This window comes from Coloeus monedula (assembly GCF_965178545.1).
Source record: "Coloeus monedula genome assembly, chromosome: 20".
NCBI lineage: Eukaryota > Metazoa > Chordata > Aves > Passeriformes > Corvidae > Coloeus > Coloeus monedula.
Window position 1 is genome coordinate 9,366,311 of NC_138800.1, and position 23,433 is coordinate 9,389,743.

At 46.5% G+C, this 23,433-nt stretch overlaps 2 protein-coding genes across 3 annotated transcripts; one reads left to right on the forward strand and one right to left on the reverse strand.

Annotated features, from left to right (window-relative positions):
- Window positions 1-46: 46 nt before the first annotated feature.
- Window positions 47-19,264, reverse strand: MYO19 (myosin XIX). Of its 2 annotated transcripts, XM_082294463.1 has the most exons (25): window positions 19,231-19,264; window positions 17,833-17,917; window positions 15,402-15,546; window positions 15,002-15,150; window positions 14,658-14,771; window positions 13,785-13,917; window positions 13,499-13,568; window positions 13,032-13,134; window positions 12,730-12,826; window positions 12,198-12,274; window positions 11,774-11,864; window positions 10,289-10,460; window positions 10,019-10,092; window positions 9,805-9,926; window positions 8,064-8,177; window positions 7,516-7,692; window positions 6,499-6,645; window positions 6,167-6,274; window positions 5,542-5,612; window positions 4,787-4,896; window positions 2,851-3,011; window positions 2,099-2,228; window positions 1,853-1,938; window positions 1,242-1,538; window positions 47-823 (listed from the first exon to the last, which is right to left on the reverse strand). In XM_082294463.1, the coding sequence occupies exons 2-25, from the start codon at window positions 17,842-17,844 to the stop codon at window positions 695-697; spliced, it is 2,889 nt and encodes a 962-aa protein (XP_082150589.1). In that variant the 5' UTR covers window positions 17,845-17,917; window positions 19,231-19,264; the 3' UTR covers window positions 47-694. The 2 variants fall into 2 exon arrangements, with proteins under 2 accessions (XP_082150589.1, XP_082150590.1); XM_082294464.1 differs by lacking the exons at window positions 47-823; window positions 1,242-1,538; window positions 1,853-1,938; window positions 2,099-2,228 and adding an exon at window positions 4,325-4,421 and having other exon boundaries at window positions 2,987-3,011.
- A 139-nt stretch (window positions 19,265-19,403) lies between these two features.
- On the forward strand, window positions 19,404-21,704 carry PIGW (phosphatidylinositol glycan anchor biosynthesis class W). The gene is made up of 2 exons (XM_082294520.1): window positions 19,404-19,526; window positions 20,046-21,704. Exon 2 carries the CDS (start codon window positions 20,060-20,062, stop codon window positions 21,578-21,580), a length of 1,521 nt encoding a protein of 506 aa, XP_082150646.1. The 5' UTR covers window positions 19,404-19,526; window positions 20,046-20,059; the 3' UTR covers window positions 21,581-21,704.
- Window positions 21,705-23,433: the final 1,729 nt, after the last annotated feature.

The window sequence follows — 23,433 nt, forward strand, 5'->3', positions numbered from 1 at the left end:
ACACCTTGACAAGGGATCGAGCAGTTTATTTTAGATGACATACACAGAACAGCCAAACATTTTCAAGATCCATGAGCAACAAAGGGACGGTACAGAGCACCTCTGGTGAGCCCCTGGGCAGGGTGGTGCTGTTTGGGGAGCTCTGGAGACACCTGGCAGCTCTGAGAGTTCGTAGATTTTGGTTCTGTAGATAAAAGCAAGAGCCCAGCCTTGCCTTTCCCTGAGACATCTGCCCTTAGTGTTGCAGTGGCTGCTCCTCACTCCTTGCTGAGTGAGTGAGTGAGTGAGTGAGCAGTCAGGACAGTTGCAGCTCTGAGAATCCAGCAGGAATCAGGAATATTTGCATTATTTGCTCTCTCGTGCCCAGCCTCTTGCTCGTCCAGGCAGTGCCAGCAGCGTTCAGTTCAAGTATTTATTGCCTCAAGCACCTGATCTGTTTGATTTGTTGCCATAGTGTTGGTATTTCCTGTAATGTGTGCACGTGTGGGGAGGAGGAGCAGCCCCCCAGATTAAATTTAATGGATATTATCATGTCTATTGCAGCGTGTTCTAGATCCCATCATGTTGTACGGGCAAGGCAGCGCTGTGAAAGCTCTGAGGTAGCAGCAGAAATGGACATTGAGTGATTTGAAAGCAGCAGCTTGCAGAGAGCCCTCCCTGGAGGCCAAGGCCAGGGGAGCAGGGAGGGCAGAGCCTATGTGGGCAGGAGCTCCTTTCTGTCCAGCAGGATCTGGTTGAATCCCGTGATGGAAAACGCTTCCCTGTGGGGGCTGACATTGGCAAAATGCAGGGGGGACCTCCTGCAGTGGAACTTGACAGAGCCCTGCAAGGACAAGAGGGGAAGAGTTCAGCCAGATGTGCAGCTGATTTTGTTACTCACACTTAGTGCTTGAGTGTATGAGCACTGGTGGACGAGGACAGAGGAGTCACTGCAAATGGATTTAAGAGAAATGGTCACTACATAAAATACCAGTACTGTAAATTGAACTGAGATCAGCTCAGGCTCTGGAGATTGGAGTGTTCAGCACTGAACTGGCACAGTCTGTAGTAGCTGTGGCCAGTTGTTGCACACAGGATTTGATGCAGACACAAAAACGTTCCCCCACACCCGAAGGTGATTTGTAACGATGCAGCTTCTGAGGGAAGCCAGTGCCTGGGGCTTGGTGGGAAATGCTACCCCAGACTATTCCAAGCTCGTGGCAGCTCCCCTGTGCTGCAGAGGGGCTTGAGGGGGTCCTTACCTGTGGGAGGGCTCTGATGGAGGCGATGCCACAGCCCAGGGCGGAGCTGTCCCCCCTGGAGCCGCCCTCCTGGAGCCCCCTGAGGCAGCTCAGCAGCGGCAGCGCCCTGCGGGGCCCCGTGACACTGACAGGGGCAGCAGCCAGGACAAGGCCCAGAGGCCAGAACTGGATAATTGCCTGCAGAGGCCACGTTGTGTCCAAGGAACAGGGAGGTTTGGCCAAGGTAGCTCCAGGAGCTGGGAACTCCTTTCCTTCCCCCTCGTCCAGTTCTGCTGCTGCGAACGCGGCCGCTTTTGCCTAAAAAAGACACAGAACAACAACATTCCCAAATGTCCTGGACACAACTTAGGACATTAGGACACAACTGAGAGTCTAAATAAGAGGGGATCTGAAGGACAGCACACCCCCTGGGCCATTCCTGTGAAGGTAAGGAGTGAGTTTATTCCGCAGGATAAACCAGAAGCAGCTGTATGGGACTGGCATCTGCTCTTCAGCTGGACAAGAGTTTTCTGGAGCACTGGGTTTTTAGTTCTAGTAGTTATTACTCTTCCTGAGACACTAAGAAGCCTCAGTGGCTCCATTCCAGTGCTGTGCTGTACCCCCATACTCACTTTCCATCTCCTCCAGCTGTGTTTGATGACGTTGGCAGCCCTGCGCATCCTCTGGAAGCGATTCTTGGCTAACCAGGAACGAACAGCTGAGGATTTAATGGAGACAAATCTGAGTGCAGAGAAATCTCAGCAGCTCTTGCACACAGTGTGAGAGATGGCACTCAACCACTGGTGCCACTGTAATCCCCCAGTGTGACTGGGAATGTGCCTTGTTCTGTCATTTCAGCCCCATCCTTAGCAAGTCACCTGCTTGGATGAGAGTTGCAGAGCGTTTCTCCTTTGCTGCTTTCTTCTCTTTAAATCTTCTCCAACAGCACTGAATGCAAAATGCCTTCTCATTTAACACCTCTGCTCTCCTGGCTTCCAGGAGCTCCAGCTGCAGTGGGGACAGGAGCCTGGAGTTAGGGATGGAATTGTGCTCACAACTCTTCCTCTTTTACAGCCTCCTGGTGTTTGGGGGACCACAGCCTCATTCCAGTGTCCTGTGACTGCTGGATTAGGTTTGGGAAGTGACAGCACTCCTTCAGTGCTTTTTAGGTAACATGTAAATGAAAATGGAAGTACGTGGGGGGAAAAGTGGAGCCTCCCAAAGTCCCAGCAGCAGCAGCAGGTTAATAAGCAGCTCCACTGAAGGGGCTGCTTCTATGGCTGCATCCTGCAAGCTTGGCAGGAGTGCATTTGTCTCCTTAATTTCTTTCCCAAGGAAGCTGTGTGTAGGCCTGTTGTCATCTGGAGCTAAGGAAAGCTGTCATCTTTACTGGAATTCTGACAATTCCAGACCAAGTGCAGCTCCTTGTCCACTGGCAACACAGAGGCCATTAAACAAAGTGCTTTGGAGAGCTGGATGCTGATGGGTGCTTGACTGAGTTTAATAATTTGATGGAAAATGCCAAATTCTGGTCACACTGGCTTGGCAGGAGTTTTGCCTCCACCATCTGTGCCAGAATGCCCCTGAGGCAGGTGCACTCCAGAGCCACCAGCCAAGGGACAGCACTTACCACAGAATTGGCCAGGAACACTTTGGTTTTGCCACAGTAGACTGAGGGGATTTCTGCTCCATTCCCTGTTCCCTGAGCAGGGGTTTGTCCCACAGCATCCTGAAGGATCTCCAGAACAGCAGCACGTGATGCTTTGTCCTCATCCATCACCAGAGTCTCACCTGGAAATGAAGCGTTGAGGAGGAGGTGTCACAGAACTTGGAAATCAGGACCAGGGAATTGTCTTTGCACTGAGATTTCTTGGCCATTTAGAGGGGAAACACCTGCAGCAAGAGTGGAGGAGGAGATGGCTGAGAGCACTTGATCTTGCTGTGTTTAAGGCTAAAATGTGACAGCACAGATTCCATCAGGTGCCAGCAACCAGAAAACCAGTGTGGGGTGTTTTAACTGGGCTGTAGTTGGGTGCTGCCTTCTCATCTATTATAACCTCAGTTATCTCCAGGTAAAAATGTCATTTGGGGTAGATTTAGACTGAAACAGGGAGGCCTCAGGTGTTGTCCCATTGTTAAAGCATCCTACATGGGAACAGGAGAAAGCAGCAGCAACGCAATTAAGAATATATTGAGCAGCTCAGTCCTAAGAAAATCACATTAAATACTCAAAACTCAGAGCTGTGGGAGCAAAGAACAAAAGGCAGGGAATTGTAGCCTTAATGTACTGAGAAGTGCAGGAAGGGGAAACAAATTCTAAGCAATTGTGCAGCTGTCACAGGGCACTGGGAGCAGCTATGGGGTCCTGTGCTGAGCAGGAATTTATGGCAGCAATTACAGGTTATTAAAGCCATTTCTGGGACACAGTGCACAATTTTTTACATTACAGCCAGATGAATCTCTCTGGAAATAGAGGCAGACTTAATTCAGACCTGGAACAAGAGATTGTTCCAGGCAGTGCTGCAGGAGCTCCTGCATGCACAGTGCTGGATGGGTTTTGCATCATTCCATCCTGGATACTGTTTGCTTATCTGCTATAAATATTTCTAAGGAGATGAGAGCATTTTAAGGTCCTGAAAACAAATAAAAGCAATTCTTGCTTACAGGAAGACATCTGGTGACTCTGATGGTGTTCATGGGGCTGGGCTGATAAGGGAACCCAAAGCTTATCCCCGTGTTTGGGCAATTGTTTTGCTTTGTTTGCAGCTTATTACCCCCTCAAGATAAAAAGGACTAAAAACCTACCAAAAAGAGGCTTTGCAGTTAATGGGTTTGTAATTGAGGGGGGAAGATCCAGTCTGTAAGTAATATTCCAGCCTGCACTTCCTTACTTCACCCCATTTCCACACGGTGAGTAGATTTCCACCAGTTTTACTCATCTGAACAGGCTGGTCCTGCTTCCCACAGCTGCTGCTTATTGAACAGACCCACTGGGTGGAGAGGGGATTAATTTGAGGGAGAGAAAGGGGCTGCAATAACCTTTAATACTAAATGTAACCACCTGATGAGCTCCTCCTTTCAGGAGTTCATAGCAAAGGCATTACCTGTAGACTGGGTTGTGTTTGTTAAAGTCCATCCTCACTCCTGCTTAGAAAAAGAGAAGTTTGCAGAAGGTGGAAGAAGCAGCAGAGTCCAGGTAAGCTGGAAGGTCAGTGATTCAGCAAAGAAACAAGGAGGAGGGGAAAAGAAAGGAAGGAGAAGGAAGATAAGGCAAAAAGTAAGTGGATTTCGAGTTTACTAAAAAATCAACTCTAAACCAAATTAGGTTGGGTGAGGGGAACCCCAGATACCACTGTAACTGTGGTTGTTCCACCCAGGAGGAACACAGAAAACCAGCAGTGAGGGGGAAGATTTTAAGTGTTAGGCAAATTAGAAACTCAGGTTGGTGATAAGTTAAAGAAGTATTTGGAGGACAGTGGTGAATACAGTCATCTGATCTATGTGATACCAAATGGGTGCAGTGACAATTTTACTTGATGGCAAGGGGATTACCTGAAGAAACTCACCTTTTTCCTCAGCAGAATGAGAGTTGCTTTTATCACACACTCTTTTTTTACTGGAGCCCCAGGATTTTCTCAGTATTTTGTAGCGCTCAGTGAAACTTTGGACAGGGATCCTGACAGACAAATGTACAGTGAATTCCAGGCAGGAGCCATTGCTGTATGGGAAAGAACTGATCCTCTGAAGGGGGAAAATTGCACAATGGTTTCATGGATCCAGTGCATGGGATGCAAACAGACTGATGCCCTAAATGGTCAAACAGGCAAGAAAGTACAGAACTTCTGAAGAAATTCAGGAGACTGCCCAGGAACAGTGCCTGGAGCAAAGCCTGGGCAGGAGCTGTGCTTGGCTATGCTGATGGTGAGCTCCACCCCATCAGTGCTGAGTCTCAGAAACGTGATGAGCTCAGGCCTTGCTCTGCACCCTCTAAAGGTGGTCAGGAAAGCCCAGCCAGGCTATGAGGAGATGCTCAGCTCTGAGATTACTACACTTAGATAAATGCCATTTATAGTTTCATTGCTGAGAATGTTACTGTGAAGCCACGTTCAGTTAGAAAAGTTTTAGTGTAGTCCACATCAAAACATCTTTTCCCCAGCTTCTCAGACTGGAAAGGAACAGTGAGCTCTCAGCTTTGAAAGGATCAGTAGTTTTGAGGTCTAAAACTGCAAAATATTTGTGTTTCCTGCTTATAAATTCTTCTGGAGAACTAAATGCCACTAATTGCTATAGAAATGGATTATGCTGAAGAAGCTGGACTTACCTGACTGGGAAACCTGCTGCACTGATGGTGATAGCTTCCACTATTCCACAGGCCTGTAGCTGGCTGAGAACCTGAGGCACAAATTGAGATGGTTTAGGCAATGCTGACTTTGTGGGAGCTGCTCCTTGGGTGCCCTGTCCTGGGCATCCACAGCCAGCACTGCCCAAACCCAGCAGGGTGTGAAAAGCCAGTGCTGGTATTTCCATGCTCAGTGCTGCTATTTCCATGCCCAGCAGATTCCACGAGTGCTTAAAGCTTGATTTCCCATCAGATGATGTTCTCTAGTTACAGCTTTAGCACCTGCTGCTCTGCTCCCAAAGCTTCTCAGCTTCCTGGACTCCAGGAACGAGCAAGGTTTTGTTTTGAAGGTATTTGTGTGCCCAGGGCTGCTCAGATCACCTTCATCAGTTTGAAGGGCTGGGAGGGCAGCACCCCAAATAACCCCAGCAACAAGCAAGTTGCAGCTGGAAGAGCTGCTGTGCTTAGGAGCTGTGACTTTGAAGTGATGTTTATCTCAAAGGAGAAAAAGCTATTTCAAAATGTGCTGTGAAAAGAGCTCTGCCAGTGACTCAGGTTCCTAAGAAACCCAGTGCAAAGCCCTGGGGAAAGGCTTTGGAAAAGTTACCTCTTCTCTTCTAAAAGTCATGGCCTTGCAGTCAGCATTAGGCTTGATGCAGCGGATGTAATGGGGCGTGGTTCTGCTCAAAATCTCCATGAGATGTTCCAGGGAGCTCTGCAGGAAACAAACACAGGGCTCATCAGGGCTCCTCCTCCTCAGGGATCCTCTATCCACCCCACAGAGCTGCTCTTGGCAAGGATGGCTTTACAGACTCAGTGTCAGAGCACTTCTACAGGACAGCTCGAGCAACAATCTGCTCTGTGGATGCTTTCATCAAATTGTTGATGGCAAATTCAGAAAGTTTCCAAAATTACAGCAGAAACCCGAATAGGATGTACCTTGAACTTGGACACCACTGTAACAACAGCTGCTCTGTTCTGGGTTTTGGTGTTATTTTGGTTCTCTTCTGTCACAGGAAATAATTTTTGAAGCAAAGGGTCCTTTGAGTTCTGCAAAACATGGACCAGCTCTGGTGGAACAGCATCCTGCAAACACAGACATGACCTGTTAGTATCTGGACCTGGCAGGCACCTGCACCTCTGAAAATAACTAAAAACTCCACATACAGAGATAGAACAGCATTTCTGAGGCCAAATTTGAGATAACCACAGCTGCAGTTTCAAATCTGATGATGCTCACTCATTCACAGTCACATTCAGGAACAGAAAACAATGTTTGGCTGAACATTCAGCAAATCCAGTCAAATGTACAACTGCTCCCAACATTGTTCTTGTTACACAGCCTAAGTGAGCTCCAAGTCTCAGGACTGGTTTAATCCCTGAAGGACAGACTGCAGCAGACATCAAAACTATCCCTTTTAATTAAGAGATGGTGTTTTATTGCTAAATAAATAACAGCCCTTGCCATTATTGCTGGGGATGTCAGAGCTGAGAAGGGACCCTCCTCTCTGCAGGTTATTTCACATTTCAATTATTCCCTGATGGCACAACAAGGCCAAAAATTTGAGTACTTTCAGCACTTTCAGTAGTTAAGCCCGTGCTCTCGTTTTTCATAAACTTATCTGAATTTTGGGGGAATGAAGTGATGTATTTGTAGCCACAGAAATGCCCTGCTGCTGATTCTGCATCCCCCGGGAATGGAAGAAGCCCAGATTTGCTGATGGCTGACCTCATCCTCAGCTCAGAGGTGCAACAAAGCATCTGCTCGTGCCAGTGATGGTTCAGAGAATCACACCAAGAACATGACTGAGTTTTATGTGGCCTGAAGGATTTACTTGGAGCAAGGTATGTCCAGTCCCCAGCACTAAACATACTTTTTAGTGGTGCTTTGACTTAAATCACTTCAGGTCTGTAGAATATTTATGATTTTAAACAGCTCTTTCTGCAAACACCTACCTTATTCTTCTCCACCATCGCTGCCAGCTGATAGCAGACTTTGCCAGCATAATGTGAAATGATAAAGTTGGGCTTCTTACTAAACTTATCTCGACTTAAGCACTGATTACTGGACAAGGCTTTCTCAATCCTGGTCTGGAACAGGTCAGTGTTGGAGGCTCTGTTCAGACGACACTCCTGCAAAGGACACACACAACTGCAGCATCTCGTATTTGTCCCAAAGGACTGGCTCTAAAAGCTACAACATTTAAAATTGAAATCATAGCCATTTTACCTTTAGAGCTGCTTTGAGTATGCAAGGCCTGAAATATTGGGAAGGAAGGGGGGGAAAGAAGTAATTGAGGCTTCATATTTGAATCAGAACATCCAGGATCAGAGGGAAACTCAGAACAGGAGGAAGCAGTGCCACGATTTTTCTGAAACTGAAGCTCTGCAGAAATTTTATGGCTGACAAGTTCTCTGCTAATTTACTGTTTGTGTTTTCTTTGGTGGCGTGGGACAAAGGCAGGAACTGGGCCCAAAAAATGAAGGGTTTAGATCACACTTACCTCATTCAGCAGGGAAAAAATGCTGAGAGGATTTCCCTCTATCAGATCAAGGCAGTTCTGGTTATCCTGGTAGTTTATGAATGACCACTGCAGGCCTTCAGCTGCATATTCTTCCTGAAGGAAGAGGGAAGGGGTTATTCTGCAGCAGAGGGCACCAGAGCTCAGAACTCTGTGCCTTGGGCAGCTGATCCAGGTCCTGTCTGAGGAGTTAATCCCAGCTCAGCTCCAGGTCAACACCAAGCTTGAGAAAAAAAAAACCCACATGAGGATATTCTACCCCAGGTAGCTTTTGGGTGTGGATCAGAACCTGCTGGAACAATTTGTCTGAGGATTTGGGAACCCCACGGATTTATCAGAGTGAGCTGCAAGGCTGCTTTAGAGAGCAAACAAAGGCTACAGTCACACAAAGCCTTTCCTGGCTGTGCTGAGACTTTCCCTGAAGGACAAGGAACAAGCAGAACTCCTTCCCTGGACTGGGACACAGCCCTGACCCAACCTCTGTGTGCCAGGCTGGGCTCCATTTAAAGCAAAGCCTGATCTGAAACGAAGTGCAGAGAGATCCTGGTTGAAATAATTGGTACAATATTTATGCTGAATTACAGGACAAACTGTCAGCAGTGTTTAACAAGCACGAGCTCTGGGCAGTTATTTGAAAAGCCTCCTGCCAAAAGCTTGCTCAGCACAGCCACTAATGGCATTTAAGTGGTTTGGGGGACAGCCAGATCCAGAGGTAAGAGGGCAGGCAGTGAGTGGGAGGGGTGCTATAAACAGAGGTCATGGAGCCGTTTCAAGCAAAGCAATTGTGTGCTTGAACTCGGTTTTCATCTTCCCTGACCATTAACCCCTGGCATGCTGACCAGGGCAGGCAGGCAAAGCAGCCTGGGGAAGCAAAGAACAAACAGCAGTCAAAGAAATACTTCTCTCCTGAATAAATTGACAAAACCCTGCCGTGAGGCAGGAGGTGCCAGCACACTGGTGCCATAGAGAAAATAATTTCCCTGATTCCAGTTAATGGCAAAGAGCATTTTGGTAATGGATCTGCAGTGGGGAGGGGCAGAGCAGCAGCTCTGGCAGGGGCTCTGCACCTTGCAGGGCACTCAGCTGAGAGCTGGAATTAGCAGTGTGTGACCAGGGAGGGATTGCACGCTGCAAATGCCTTCACCACTGTGAAACACCCCCATTTGTGTCTGTCCTTGCTCAAAAATAAAAGCTGGTGCACACTGGGGCTTTGTTTTAAAGGCACCAGCATGACAGTGGGTTCAGGGAGCTGTGCCCCTGTGGCAGGAGGCCTCCACAGGTGCCACGTGCTCAGGTGTTTGGGTTACAGGCTTCTGTTGGGCTCTGCCTTCACACCAAGCTCAGCCTAGGAGCTCCACTACTCTAGGGCCTTTGTGCTCCGTGGTTGTAAGCAGCAGCTTCCAAGAGAATCTCCACTCAGGCTGCACTTACCCCAAGAAGTTAGCTTCAAGTGTTCAGTTCTTTGAGGAAAAGCAAACAGTCTGACAGGCAGAGATCCAGTAGAGCTGGGAACAGATTTCCAGTCCCCAAGAGACAAAGCTGTGTCATTCCAACTGCCCCACACTCCCCTCTTTAAAAAGCTGCTGCTCCATCCCACTGCCTTCTGTGGCATTTCTGACTGCAGCTTCCCATCTGACCAGGGGCACAGCCACACAGTTAAAGTGACAACAGATGCTGGTTTAAATCAGATGTTGAAGATTTGATCTTCAGTTTGGGGTATTACCTGCTGTGCCTTCAGGTAGTGAGCTACAAAGTGCTGCTGCAGTTTCTCGTTGGCATAATTAATACAGAGCTGCTCCAAGTTGTTTTCAGGGAAGGCTTCAAATCCATAAACATCCAACAAACCTGAAGGAATGTGGGAGGACAGGGAGCTTTAGTTTAGGAGCAGCTTGGTGGGCTGATGACCCCTGAATTAAACCAGGGTGGGATATCCATACCTATGAAGCTGGACCACGCTGAGGGATCTGTGTAGATGTTTTCATTTATGACCAAAACCAGCCACTCAAACAACCTGCAGACAGCAACAATGGGCTTAGCTGGGAGCTGCTTGCTTGCAATAATCAGAATTGTTTCTTTTACTGCTGTTTCTATCAGTGTCACTTGGAAGGAGGAGGAATTTCTGATGTGCTGCCATGAAACAGCAGCAAGTAAATCCCTCTGGCCTCCCCATCCCCTCCCAAAAGTCACCTGGATTAGCACATCCTTACCTGGCATAGATGACTTTGGCCAGGCAGTCCCTCCTGGTCTCACACTCAGCTCTGGAGCAGGGCTTCTTGAACACTTGCTGCTGCCTTCCAGCAGTGATTGTTCGAATCCTTAAAGATTCCAGCAGCTCCTCGACGGGAATCTTGAGCAGATCCCCCGTGGTCTTCACAAACCCTTGTTCAGGAGAACAAACAAGGTTACCTGGTGTGCTCATACCACTAAAGGTAAGGAAGGGCTAGGAGATTGTGGAGAAAAATGCCACTTCCATCAGCTCTCCAACTTAAATGTGGATTTTGGATCTTTCTACACAAACTTGGGAGCAAGTTTTGCAAGATCAGACTCTTAATTTGGATGCAGAGTGCCCCTAGAATTTCAGGTACTCTCTTTAAAATGAAGCACTACCAGAAAAACTCAAGTTTGCCACACTGAAATTGTTTTTCTCTCCAGGTGTGTCTTTGTTACTTGTTCACCTTCTTTGAGCAGGGACCTCTAAATCCAGACAGACAAATCAGTTATCACCAGAAAAAACCAGGGATTTGGGGGTAGTAAGGAAGTGTAGAAAAAGAGTATTTGCTAACAAAGCATTTAAGATCTTGCTCAGCTGAGCTGTGCTCAAAAATATTTGAATATTAAGTAGTTTGAGTTCAGAGCATGTGAAACTGTAGTAGGAAACTTCACTGTTCAGGACAGTTTTAGCTCTGAAGGAAATCCACATCCACAAGCCTCCTGAAGACATGCAGAACAACCTCTGTTCCTGCTGCAATTTAACAGATTTGCTGTCACTGACTTTTGGTCTTTATCATGAAAACTTCCAAGTTTTCCTGTGAAGAGCCCTGCTCTCCCTCTGGGTCAGATTTCTGCCAGCCTTGTGATGGCAGAGTAAGATTACAATCAAGAGCCACAGTTCTGCCAATAACCCTCCTGAAATCAGTGGGTAATGCTGCAGTTGCCCTGACCTGTCAAGGCATGGGAGCATTAGGGTTTTGCTTGTTCACAAAAACACACCTAAATTTTGGGTTGCTCATGGCCTTGATGGTCTCCTATCAGCAGGAGAATTATTGTTCAAATTCTTTCCTTTAATAAGGAATTATTTCTGAATTAAATACAGAAATTAAATGAATTTAAATTAAATAAATTTGATTTAGTAGTTTAAAATGCAATTAATTCAATACAGTTTAAAGAAATTTATTAGATTTTAAAATTAAGTTATTAATAAAGTAATTAGACTTATTAGTAGTTAAAAAGAATTAATAATGAAAAGTAATAATAGTTAAAATTACTCAAGCAAAAAATAGGTAGATTTAATAAATTTTAATAAATGTAATAAATGTTATTAAATGTTAATAACTAAATAAATTTAATAAGTAAATCTAAATTAACTAAATAAAGGAAAGAATTCTCTATGTTCTTTCCTCTCTCTAATCCTTTCCTTAGGCATCTGCACTGAACTAACAAGGCTCTGGAGCATGGCATGGTTGTTGCCTCACCTTTGGCTTTGTCTTCCAGTTCACAAGGCTGAGATTCATCCATTGGACTACAGAATTGAACATTCCCAAGGTGCAGAAGGCCTGATAACACCTGAAATACAATCAGGGGTTTTTTTAGGACAGCTCCCCCCAAGGCAGTGTCCTCTGAACCTTCCTTTAGCCCCAGGAACAGGCCAGCTCAAAACATTTCTGCACAAAAGGCAGCAAAGAGATCCCAAACTTCTCTGTTAATTCCTGATGGGAAACTGAAATTCAGAGCTGCAGACATTGAGTTCAGATCTCATACTGGGCTGATGTGGAGCTGAGGGCCCTCCAGTGAGGAGCAGCAGCTCTGCACAGTGGCATGGATTTACTCCAGCAGCAATCCCACCCTGGCAGCACATTCCCAACGTCCTCAGCAGCCTCGTGCTGCCGTGTAGCTGACCTTGAAAATATTGCTCTGCGTGGCACGGCCGATGCCCAGGTGGAACATTGCCCCTCTGGTCACCTCGAAGCAGTCCTCTGAAAAGCCAAACAGTGCTCTTGAAAAAGCCAAGCACACAAACAGGGGCAAGCAGAACATCTCAGCACATCCAATCCAGCTGGAATTGCCAGGGGAGAGTGGGGAAGATGGATGCTGTCTGGGTAAATCCCACACACAAGCTGGACAACCAACCCACTGCTTTTTTCTGCCTCTGTCAGGTAAAGCATGTGCATAGACAAGACAGTTTCGAAACAAAGCCACAGAGATGCAAATTTGCCAGGCCAGAACCAGCTGTTTTAAGCCAGGTGAGTGATTTTAAGCTTTAAGACTTAATAGTGCAAAGTGAAACTTAAAAAGAACCCCATTCATGCAGGTGGCTTTGCAAAACATCTGCTGTTGGCGGGCCAGGGTTGAACAATTTTTGCCTGCCTTCCTTTAAAGTTACAGCCATTAGTAATGGATTGATTAATTAATTAGTAAAACTAATCTTTACCATCTAAGTTTCTTTCAAAGTTTGGCAGCCAGCAGTACTCGGCCCCTTCTGGAAGGTTCCACTCCAGCCTCTCCTCTGCAGTGGCACCTTTTGTGATCTGCAGGCAGAAAACAAGGCAAAAATTGAATTCTGCCTTTGGTGTTTACAGACAGTGAAGAATAACGTACTGGGAGGATGATTTAATTTGGAAGCCTGGGAGACAGGGAAACTGATAATTATTAAAAGTTGTAACTGTGCTAAATCTGGTGATTTCATCCCCACTGTGTGTCAGAAATACCCAGCAAAATTAACTGAAGGCAAACCTGATAAAAAATATGGAAGTTTCTTTCATTGGGGGCCTGATAGGCAACTCTGGTCTTCTCCAGAAGGAAAGTCTGGATGGAAGCACCAGTCAGATGATGGAATCTAGAGAGGGAAAAAGAGCAAAGATATCAAAACCTCTTCACAGAACAAGAGGTGGTGTGTTGTTCTGATACCAACTGACAGTGAATGCTTTGCAGTTCACCTTCAGTTTTGTTAATATTTTATTCACAGTTCTTAACTGCATCTCTGTTTTTCCACTGCTCTCTTTTAGAGATCAGGCTGAGAGCTTGCAGGAAAAAACAAAAAGGGAAAATAATAAGAATTTAAATAATAATAGTTTAAGCTGCCAGCAATGCAAAATACACTCTAAAGACAGATCAAATATTCTATGGCAGGTTTCAGAAATAAGCTTGTAAAGATTTAAAGGAACAAGACAATAACTAAGGTGTTACACAGTGATTATTACCTGTCTAGCTGCAGCTGGATGTATTTCCCAAACCTGCTGCTGTTGTTATTCCGCAGGGTGCAGGCATTCCCTGTGAAATTGCCAGTGGCAGACACAGAACAATCAGAGTGGTCCCACTCTCCCATGCAGCACACACAGGCATTAAGGGTGATCTGTAAATAGCTCCAGTATTTGAAGAGTTTGTTTTTAAGGAGAGGACCAAGAGACAGCTTAGACTCGTGTGGTAACAACGGAAATTCCCACAGTGGCCATTACTTCTGTCTGTTGTTAAAAAAGCCACATTTACCAAATGCTTCCATGACAGGGTTGGAATCCAGCACTCTCTTCTCTATCCTTTCCACAGTTTCGTTGCCTTTTGGGGAGATAGCTGAGGCAGCAACAGAGGCATAGAATTTCATAAGGCAGCGAGAGGTCCAGGTCTGCAAGAGAGAGGCCTGACAGTAGCTCTTTGTTTTTAACATTATCAGTTCTGTCAGTGGAGCAGTGCTGCCTTCTGCAAACAGTGTGCAGCTGGAGGGGAGGCTAAAGAGAGGAACTGTGTCACGTTTAGAGCTCTGGTTCAGTGGAAACTCTGTGCCACAGACACACATTTCAGTGCTGCTGCAGTGGGAGTGCTCTGCTGAATGGCACTTCCATCGAGGTGTCATCAGCCAGAATGAACAGCTCCTGCCTTGGGATGGAATGAATGTAAATGGATTTTGAGTCATTAACATTCAGCAAAGCATCTTGTTACTGGGCTTAAAAATACCCTCAGCATTGCCCTGAGCAGGGATGGACCATCACAGAAGGGCCAGGGCAGGATATGAATTCACTGCTCTGAGTCTTTACAGGGGGTTTGCTGAGATTCACACGAGCTCCCTGACAGAGCAGGCTGAGGCACTAACTCAGGTGCAATTCCTGCTGAATGATTCAAACCCAGCCCTCCAGAAATGACAGATGTCACCTGAAGAGCTGCTATATTAAGCAGAGTGTGTTTAACTGCAGCAATCACTTAATGCTTCACACACATTTCAAGAGAGCCGTGCTGGGCAGACTGGCTACGTGCTCTGTCAGAGGGGTTTTTAATTCCTCTTTGCTCATTCACTGCACTACTCTGCACTACAAATCACTGGCAGAACTCAAAACGTGAGAGCAATGTCATAAAAAACCATTTCCTTACCTTCCCAGCACCACTTTCTCCACTCACAATGATGGACTGGTTCACAGGGTCCATCTGCTTTTGGACATTTCTGTAGGTTTGCTCAGCCACTGCAAAGATGTGAGGTTTTAAATCCTGGCAGTGAAAGAGAATATTCATATTTAAGAGAACAGGAACCACACAATTCAACAGCAATGGATAGCAAGGGTCATCTCACATTTACCTGAAAACAGCACTGCTCTTTTAACAGAACTATTTCACTAGAAATGGGGTTTATCCTGTGGGAGTATTTTGCTCATATAAATTTGGAGCAGTTTGACACCTGGGCTCTGCAGAAGGACAGTTATCTCAACCACAAGGGTTACCTGAGGACAAAGTGCAACGTGGTACTCCCTCATGAGCTCAGGTGAGTAGAGGCAGGAGACAGGCTGGAAAGGATTTAAAGCCACCAGGCTGCAGCCAGCATTTGTATAGAACAGGTTGACTCTGTATCTTGCTTGAAGACATTTCAGAACTGAAAGACAACACCTTCCATCAGCATCTTTTGCAAAGCCTGTTTGACTCTTCCTGTGCCTGTTTGTAACAAAAGGCTCAGGTGTGTTACCCACCAGGTTTAATAGAGAATGAGGTGATCAAGAGAGTGATGTGGGTCTAATACACACAACTCCTGTGTTCATGCTATTAATGCAGTGAGAGCAGGAGCTGCCACGTGTCTGTGGCCACCAGGGAAAGGGATCCCTCAGCAGACACTCCCTGGCTGCTCACCTGTCCTGGTTGTCACCGGATTCACTTTCGTGAGGTCATCAAAAAGATGCAGTTTCTCTTCATCACTGAGGAAGGCTCTAACTTCCTCTTCAAATGATTCACTGAGGTCATTCTGGATGAGAGAATCTTCCCTTTGGCCATTTTCCTGGAGGGGATGTCAGATCAGCACCAGTGAGAGGTGAAAAGCTGGACTTTCACCTCATCCCCTGTTCCAGCTCTTCTGCTGCTTCCACGTCACTGAAGTTCAGTCTCAGCAGGAGCCAGACCTCAGGATGTGTGAGCTGCTCTTCCTCCCAGCTGCCCTCCCCCTGCTCTGATGTTAGAAAACATCACTCTGGCAGTGAGCAAAGGCACTCAGAGAACGTGGCCTTGGGCTCACCCTGCAGTTCTGCAGGTTGCTCAGCACAGACACACTCACACCATGTTCTCATTTCCAAGCCTCTGCATGTCCCACATTCAATCCAAGCAGTGCCCTGGGCTCAGGGCAGCAGGAAGGGCTGGCTGCAGGTGCAGCTGGAAGCCACTGCAGACCAAAACAAATGCAGTTTTCCTAGCAGAGACTTTCAGGGTGAAAGCTGCAGAGTGCACACGTCACAGCCAGGGCAGAGGAAGGGTGCTGAGGGGGGAGCTGCCCTGCCTTAGCTGAAGGCTTGTCTCCTTTGAATCACTTAAATTCAAACCTCAGCCTCTGGGCTCCTGTGTGCTTGACAACATTATTTGGAAGGACACATGGAAAACCAGCCAGAAGAGAAATTCCAGGTCCTGTCTGCCATTTCTGGGGAAAGGAAAAGCTAGAAAAGAAAAATGAGGAATGGGAAAGATGCCAGTCCGGATTTCTGCATTCTATATATGCCTTCTCTTTGACAGAAAGTTCTCCAAACCATCCCTACTCACCTGTACCACAAGTTAACCAATGAACTCCATCATCTTGTTTATACAGAAAATGCTACATTTAGTAGGCAGCATTCCCACTACCTGAGCTGAGCTCATTAATAAAGGGCAAATGATCTGCAAACCCCATTTAGCACACTCCTAAAAAAAAAAATAAAGCTACAGTAGTGTACTCATTTAGGAGCATTTTTATCTTTTGCAGACAGCATGCATAGTTCATTTCCAGTAATACAGAATTTTACACAGTAAGGGGAAATGTTGAGCTTTTGACAGGGTATCCTTCCTTCTCGGACCAGGGTGAGAGAGCAGAGGAGCAGCTGTTCTGCTGAGTTCTTTGTTTCATAGTCTCACAGCTTTCTTGAAGGCAGAGTTCAAGGGGGTTGCATGATAAAGCCAAGCAGCAGTGGCAGGCAGAAAACAGCTGCTTCTTCTTCTATATGCTCTATATTTTTTCTTACAGAAGTGTAGATTATATTTGTTAATTGACCAATATGAGTAACACATGATTCCAGTTTTCCTTTTCTTAACCTATCCTGGTCTAATTCTAACAATTTTAAGCCTCACACCAGTGTTACACAGGTATTACACAGATTTGCATACGCAGTTTCTATCAGCTCTTACTGTTTACGTGAACACTATCTAAAAAATGTGAACAGCATAATTCTATCTGTATTTTGTCTAAAGTAAAGAATTCTGTGAAAAGGTAACACTGCTGCAGTAAGAGCTGTGTCTAAGGTCTCTGCTGCAGATTTTTAATGTTTAAGGCACTTTTTAAGGCACTTAGCATATATTTCTACTAAAAGTTTAAAAATCTATATTTCTATTTCACTTTGGTGTAGCTTCATGTATCTCAGCTTATCCAAAGGTTTTAATTCAACCCCTGTGCCTTGGCTTCCCCCTGGGCCTGAGTCCAGAGGAGCTTTCACTCCAACAGGGGAAAAAAAAAAAAGCATAGCAACACAATAAAGCATTGCCATCCAAGTGATTTCTGTTATTCTCCTCTGAATGAGCATTAAGCAGCTTGCTGCTGTCAGAGAACAGACACCACAATTAGGAAACACTCCATGGACCTGAGGAGCTCCTGCCAATTCCCCTTTCTTCCTGTGCCCCCTCTGTGTTCCTGTATTACCCTGGCACCAGGCAAGTTAAATCCACTGTGAGACCTGAGGAAGGGCTTGGTTTTTGCTGCCCTGCTCAGCATCACTTCAGCTGAGACGATGATTGCTTAGCCAAAAGTAAAGGAATATTTGAAAGTAAATCACAACTCTTGTGTCCATTCATTTTCCTGAACAAACACCCTTAGGAGGTGCTTGCTGCCCATGTTAACACCTGCCCTGTTGGAGCCCAGGGCACAACAAAAATCACTGCCTGGTGTCACTAACACAGCTCAAACCCACAGTAAATAGGTCCAGTCAATTCATGAACCAGGGGTGAATATTCATTAGTAGCTACCTAATCTTGACTGCATGGAAATAAGCCAAGAATTTTTTCCTGGCAGTAAAATTTAATTAGCACACACAATTCCTGGTTTTCTTTTTACCTGCTTTGGCATCTTGTCCAGCCCTGTGGACGAGAACGCTGGAGAGGGCCTTTAGGGTACTTCATTCAAATTACACTGGAGAATGCTTAAATAAGAAAATAAAAAGACATTTAGATCAAAATAACTCTGGGCATGTCGTTTTCCAGAGGGTACCAAATGCAAAGCCCGAAGACTTCAGACAGAATTGCTGATGCCAGTGGGGCCCAAGGAACACTGGAGCTGGAAATCCTACCCAGAGTGATGGTCATGTTCTGCTGCCCCTGCAAATAAAGCTTTTTTGGAGGGAATAATATATCTTCCCTTCCATCAGGCATAAAATGCTTTGCTTCTCTTTAATAAAGCAAGTTTTCTTGGTGAGAAATTGCAACTACTTGTTAAACTCCTCCTGTTTGGAGAAATAGGAAAGATCTGAGGGTCTGATGGTGCCAGGGAAGCCAGAGCTTTGGGGAGTGACTCAGAGAAGTTGCAGCAGAAACAACATTGGCTGCTACTGTACCCTTCCTGTTTCCTCTGAAAATCTCTGAGAGCCAACCCAAGGTGAGTCAGGCCCTTTGAATTTCTGTGATAAACGCTGAGGTTCCAGTCACACAGCCAGGAAGAATTCTGTCCTTCCTGCAGCTGGAGCTGCCATTATTTCCATTCCTTTTCTATTCTAATTCTATTCTAATTTTGTTCTAATTCTATTATATTCTATTCTAATTCTATTCTAATTTTGTTCTGAGTCTATTATATTCTATTCTAATTCTATTCTAATTCTGTTCTGTTATACTCTATTCTAATTCTGTTTTCACTCCTATTCTATTCTATTCTAATTCTGTTTTTATTCTATTCTATTCTAATTTTGTTGTTATACTCTATTCTAATTCTGTTTTCATTCTATTCTATTATTCTATTCTATTCTATTCTATTCTATTCTATTCTATTCTATTCTATTCTATTCCTACTCTATTCCATTCTTCTTCCATTCCTCTTCTTATTCCATTCCTCTTCCTATTCCATTCTTATTCCCATTCCATCCCTAACTTCGTTCTTACCCGGCATGAAAACACCACTTGGAGTCAGTTTGGAGCTCCGGCCACGCTCCCATCCCCAAACCCCCGCCCGATCTATCCCGCAGAACCCTTTGTGCCGGTGCTCGCAGATCCCGGGGGACACGCGGGACACACGGGGGACACACACGAGACACGCGGGACACACGGGGGACACACGCGGGACACACGCGGGCCGTGGCAGCTCCCGGGCGGGACCCCAAGGTCGCCGCCGCCGCCGCCGGGCGCGGTGTCCCCTCAGGGCCGTGCTTTGCCGGGGCTGAGGCGGGCAGGGCCCGGCGGCGGCGATCCCGGGCCGGGCAGGACGAGAGGGGAGGGCAGGGCAGGGCACGGCCGGGTCGGGACTTACCGCGGGCGGCAGCGGGGCCGGAGCGGGGCCGGGGCCGGCAGCGGAGCGGGGGGGGCGGGCGGGCCGGGGAGGCGGAGCCGGGGCCGGGGTTCGGGCGGGGCTCGGGCGCTGCGGAAGCGGCGAAAGTGCGGCCGGGGAACGCGGCCCGGCTTTACCGGGCCCGGCTTCACCCCGGCCCGGCTTCACCCCGGCCCGGCTCCACCCGCGGCCGCTCCGGGCCGGGGCCGTGAGGGCGGCAGAGGCGGCCCCGGGCGCCGCCGGCTCTGTCCCCCACCGCCATCCATCCCCCGCTCCCGGTAAGCTCCCGCTCCGCCCCGGGGCTGAGCAGAACCCGGAGGTTCTGGCTGGTTAATCCACGCTTCTTAGGTCTCGCGGAGAGAAAGGCACTTGGGAGCTGCAGCTGCTGGTTGTACCGACCAGGCAACACAAAGTTTTTTAGGGCCACGTTTTTACATAACGGTGCCATTTACACCATAGAGAATATGGCAGAGTTACGTTCTACAGAGCAGTAAGATTATTCACAATGTGAACATTCAGTGGAGTATTTGATATTTAGAGATCTCCCGCAAAAAATATATGAAGCATCTCGTTGGAACACAGCAGGATGTAAAACGCTGGAACTTCCTCAAGCCTTCCAGTGCCTCTGCCTCTCCTTGGCTTCCCAGGCCAGCTCCGGTGCTGCTCTGTGTTTTTTAAATTGAAAAGTAACTCAGTAACTTCCGAAATCAATGTTGTTTTAATGAACTAATTCATTTTTATGGCGTTCTGAGACCCGTTTTACAAAGCTACCTCAAGTTCATGTTTTGCGTTTTCAGAGGAAGGAAGAAGAATGTCCCAAAAACAGCTGAAAGAAGCCTTTATCAGCAACCTAAATGGAACGAGTTTGCTGGAAATTTCCGCAGGCTTGTCCCTGGCTCCGCTGTGCCTGCTCTGCAGAGGGCTCCTCCTGATCCTGTACTACCTGCACCACGGAAAACCTGTAAGCTCAAGGAAGTACAGCCTGCTGCTCGACTTCCTGGTGCTGGTGTCTCCTCTCCTGTTCTCCTGCACTGTCTTGTCTCCAATCATCTTTTTCATGCCAGTTATCCTTGCTGCCTTCTGCGCTGGAATATTTTCCAAAATATACAGCCAGAGAAAACGGGAGGCCAGAGCACCCTTTGGGCAAATTGTAAAAGAATTCCAGAAGACATACTTGGATCCTGAGTACATTCCAGCAGTAACTGTGTTCCGTGTTTATGTCAACGTGCTGACATCCATCAGCATTTTGGCTGTGGATTTCCCGCAGTATCCCCGGCGATACGCCAAGGCCGAGACCTACGGCACCGGGGTTATGGATTTGGGCGTTGGAGCCTTTATCTTTGGAAATGCTCTCGTTTGCCCTGAGGTTCGACAGAAGTCTTACATGACACAACCCAGGTTTTCCCATCTGGCCAGGCAGATGTTTTCCGTGTGGCCGCTGATTTCCCTCGGTGTTGGGCGGCTGCTGAGTGTTAAATCCATCGAGTACCATGAGCACACCTCGGAGTACGGCGTGCACTGGAATTTTTTCTTTACCTTGGCATTTGTGAGACTTGCAGCATCTGTGCTTTTAGCCATATTTCCCAAACATAAGGCTTGGCTTGTGGCTCTAGCTCTGGCTGTAATTTATCAGCTCCTTCTCAGCACTACCTCCCTGGAGGTTTTCATCCTGCACGGGAGCGACGGCAGAGACTCCCGGCTCGGCTTCCTCGATGCCAACCGGGAAGGGCTGCTCTCCCTCCTTGGATACCTGGCCATCTACCTGGCGAGTGTGCAGGTGGGGCTGTGGCTGCTGCAGCGCAGGGCCTCGGTGAGGGGCTGGCTGGAAGCCCTGAGGGGGCTGGCTCTGGCAGTTCTCGTGCTGTTCGTGCTTCTCCAGCTGTGCCAGGCGTGCACGGAGCCCGTGTCCCGCCGTGTGGCCAACCTGCCCTTCTGCACCTGGGTGCTTGCCCACTGCCTGCTGCTGCTGAGCTTGTTTGTGCTCACTGACCTCATCCTGGTGTTCACAAAGCTGCTGGTGAAGGGCTCCAGCGTGCCCTGCTGCTGGAAGGTTGTGCAGCCCCCTGATTCCAGTAAAAAACACGGAATGGGGGCCGTGCCAGTGGGAAGGGAAGACAAGCTGTCACGGCTATGCTTGATTAGTGCTATTAACAAAAATCAATTACTGTTTTTCTTGCTAGCAAATGTTATGACTGGTGCTGTGAACATCCTGATAGACACAATCCACAGCAAGGCTGCCTTTACATTATGCATACTGCACTTGTACATGTTTTTTAACTGTTTAATTATGTATGTATTGCATGCCAGAAATATAGTATTAAAGTTTTGGTGATTCCCTCTGGCTGAGTGAACTAGCTGGACTTTGTTTGCTTTGGTTGAATGATGGTATTTAATGGAAAAATTAGTATTTTTCCTGGATGTGTTGCAATAATTTATAGTTTAGTAGAGCTTTTTATTATTTAGTGTTGATTACTTTTTAATGGTTCATTTTACCAAATTATACGGTCCGTGCTCTTACCTGTTGGGAGTGTTGCACATTATCCTGAAAACTTAGGTTTGGAGATTGCTGAATATTCCTGCTGCTCCTGAGAGTAAATTGTGTTTACAGTTAGTGAACTGTGCTCAGACCCAAGGAATTAGATAACAAGGTAGAGTAGAAACCAGATGAAAAGTAAGAGGATAAGTAATTATATGGAGAGAGAGGCCTAGCTGTCAAGATTTACCTAGTTAAGGCCCTTGCGTAAATAATAGATAAGAATAATTCTTTATATAAAATGTATTGAATAAGTGGATACTTGAAAATGTTTTGGCCCCAGTCCTGCAGGGACTTATGCATATGCTTGACTTTGATGGTAGTAATTGTGGAATGTTAATCATACACTGAAACCTAAATTAGCCTTTGAATTAAAGCTAAATTTTACTTCCATCCCCACTGATGAATATAAATGAAGACCTGAGATAAAGTGTGATGCTCTGAAGGATAAACTCAACTGCAGATGGATTCATAAAGCAGTTGTTGGAGGTTGTGGTGTAGATAATAAGAGCAACACAGCCTTTTATAAGAAAATACAAGGATACCAAACTAATTCAGCCCCAGCCTGCAGGCCAGCACGTTGTGACAGCTCATCTTTAGGACTGCTGTAAAGTATGCTCTTCAGGTCTACTTTGAAAGTACTCAAGTCCCACCTACTTGTCTGCAAAATTACTTTAAACAGCAGCTCATTGAATACTCTATTTTGCCAGCTGAGATGTGTCCAGGGGGGCACATTTGGTATCAATTTTTATTAGCATACAAACAGGGTGCAGATGGAAAGAAGTGCAGTGTACTGGGTCAGAGTTCTGGCAATGGCTTGAGAAGGGAACTGCTCAGTTTCTCAGTCTTCCTTGCAAGCCCAGAGCAGAACACCGTCTTTGTTCCCTTTCCTGACTGTGACAGTTCTTCCTGACCTCATAAAGTCATTGGGAAGAGAAATACACTTAAAGATTGTGAGGAATTCAATAATGGGATAGAAATACTTGAGGAGTAGAATACCAATGGTAGTTGATGATAGATGTCTAATGTAAGTGGAGTTACAGCAGTACACATGGGCCATATTTCATATTTCTCCTTGTCTATCACAAGTGATGAATCATAAAACCTTTGGAGAATAAGCCTCTAAATCAGATTCCTTAAGACAGACATGCTGTGGAAGAGTCATAAATTTATGAGGTTCTCCAAGCCCCCGGCCAGCAGAAAGGTGAAGTCTGAAGATTACAGGCTGTGGCCATGCTGAGTTCATGCTTGTTTGCTGCCAGCTTAAAGCCATGTAGTCTTGAGAATTAAAGCAAACCAGCCTGTATTATCCTGGGGACAAATGCAAGAACTGGCAACAACCTCTTAGAAACAGTTGTCAGTTTATAGCAGAGTTTTCTGGTAACTGGTGGATGTGTTTATTTTAAAAGACTTCCTAGGCTTGCCTAGGGAAGAAAGGTCTCCCTCGTGAACCGACTGGCACTACTCATTTTTGCAAAATTACTCATGGATATTTATTTCTGAAATATTTAAAGCCCGAGACCTGCAGCGAGTTCTTCCTGTGAGCACAAGCCTATCGGTGTGATTCAGAACGAATTGGGTGTGACAAGCAGAGCTGTGTCTGGACAAGCACAGGGCATCCAGGTGCCAACTGCAGCGGGTGAAGCAGAGAG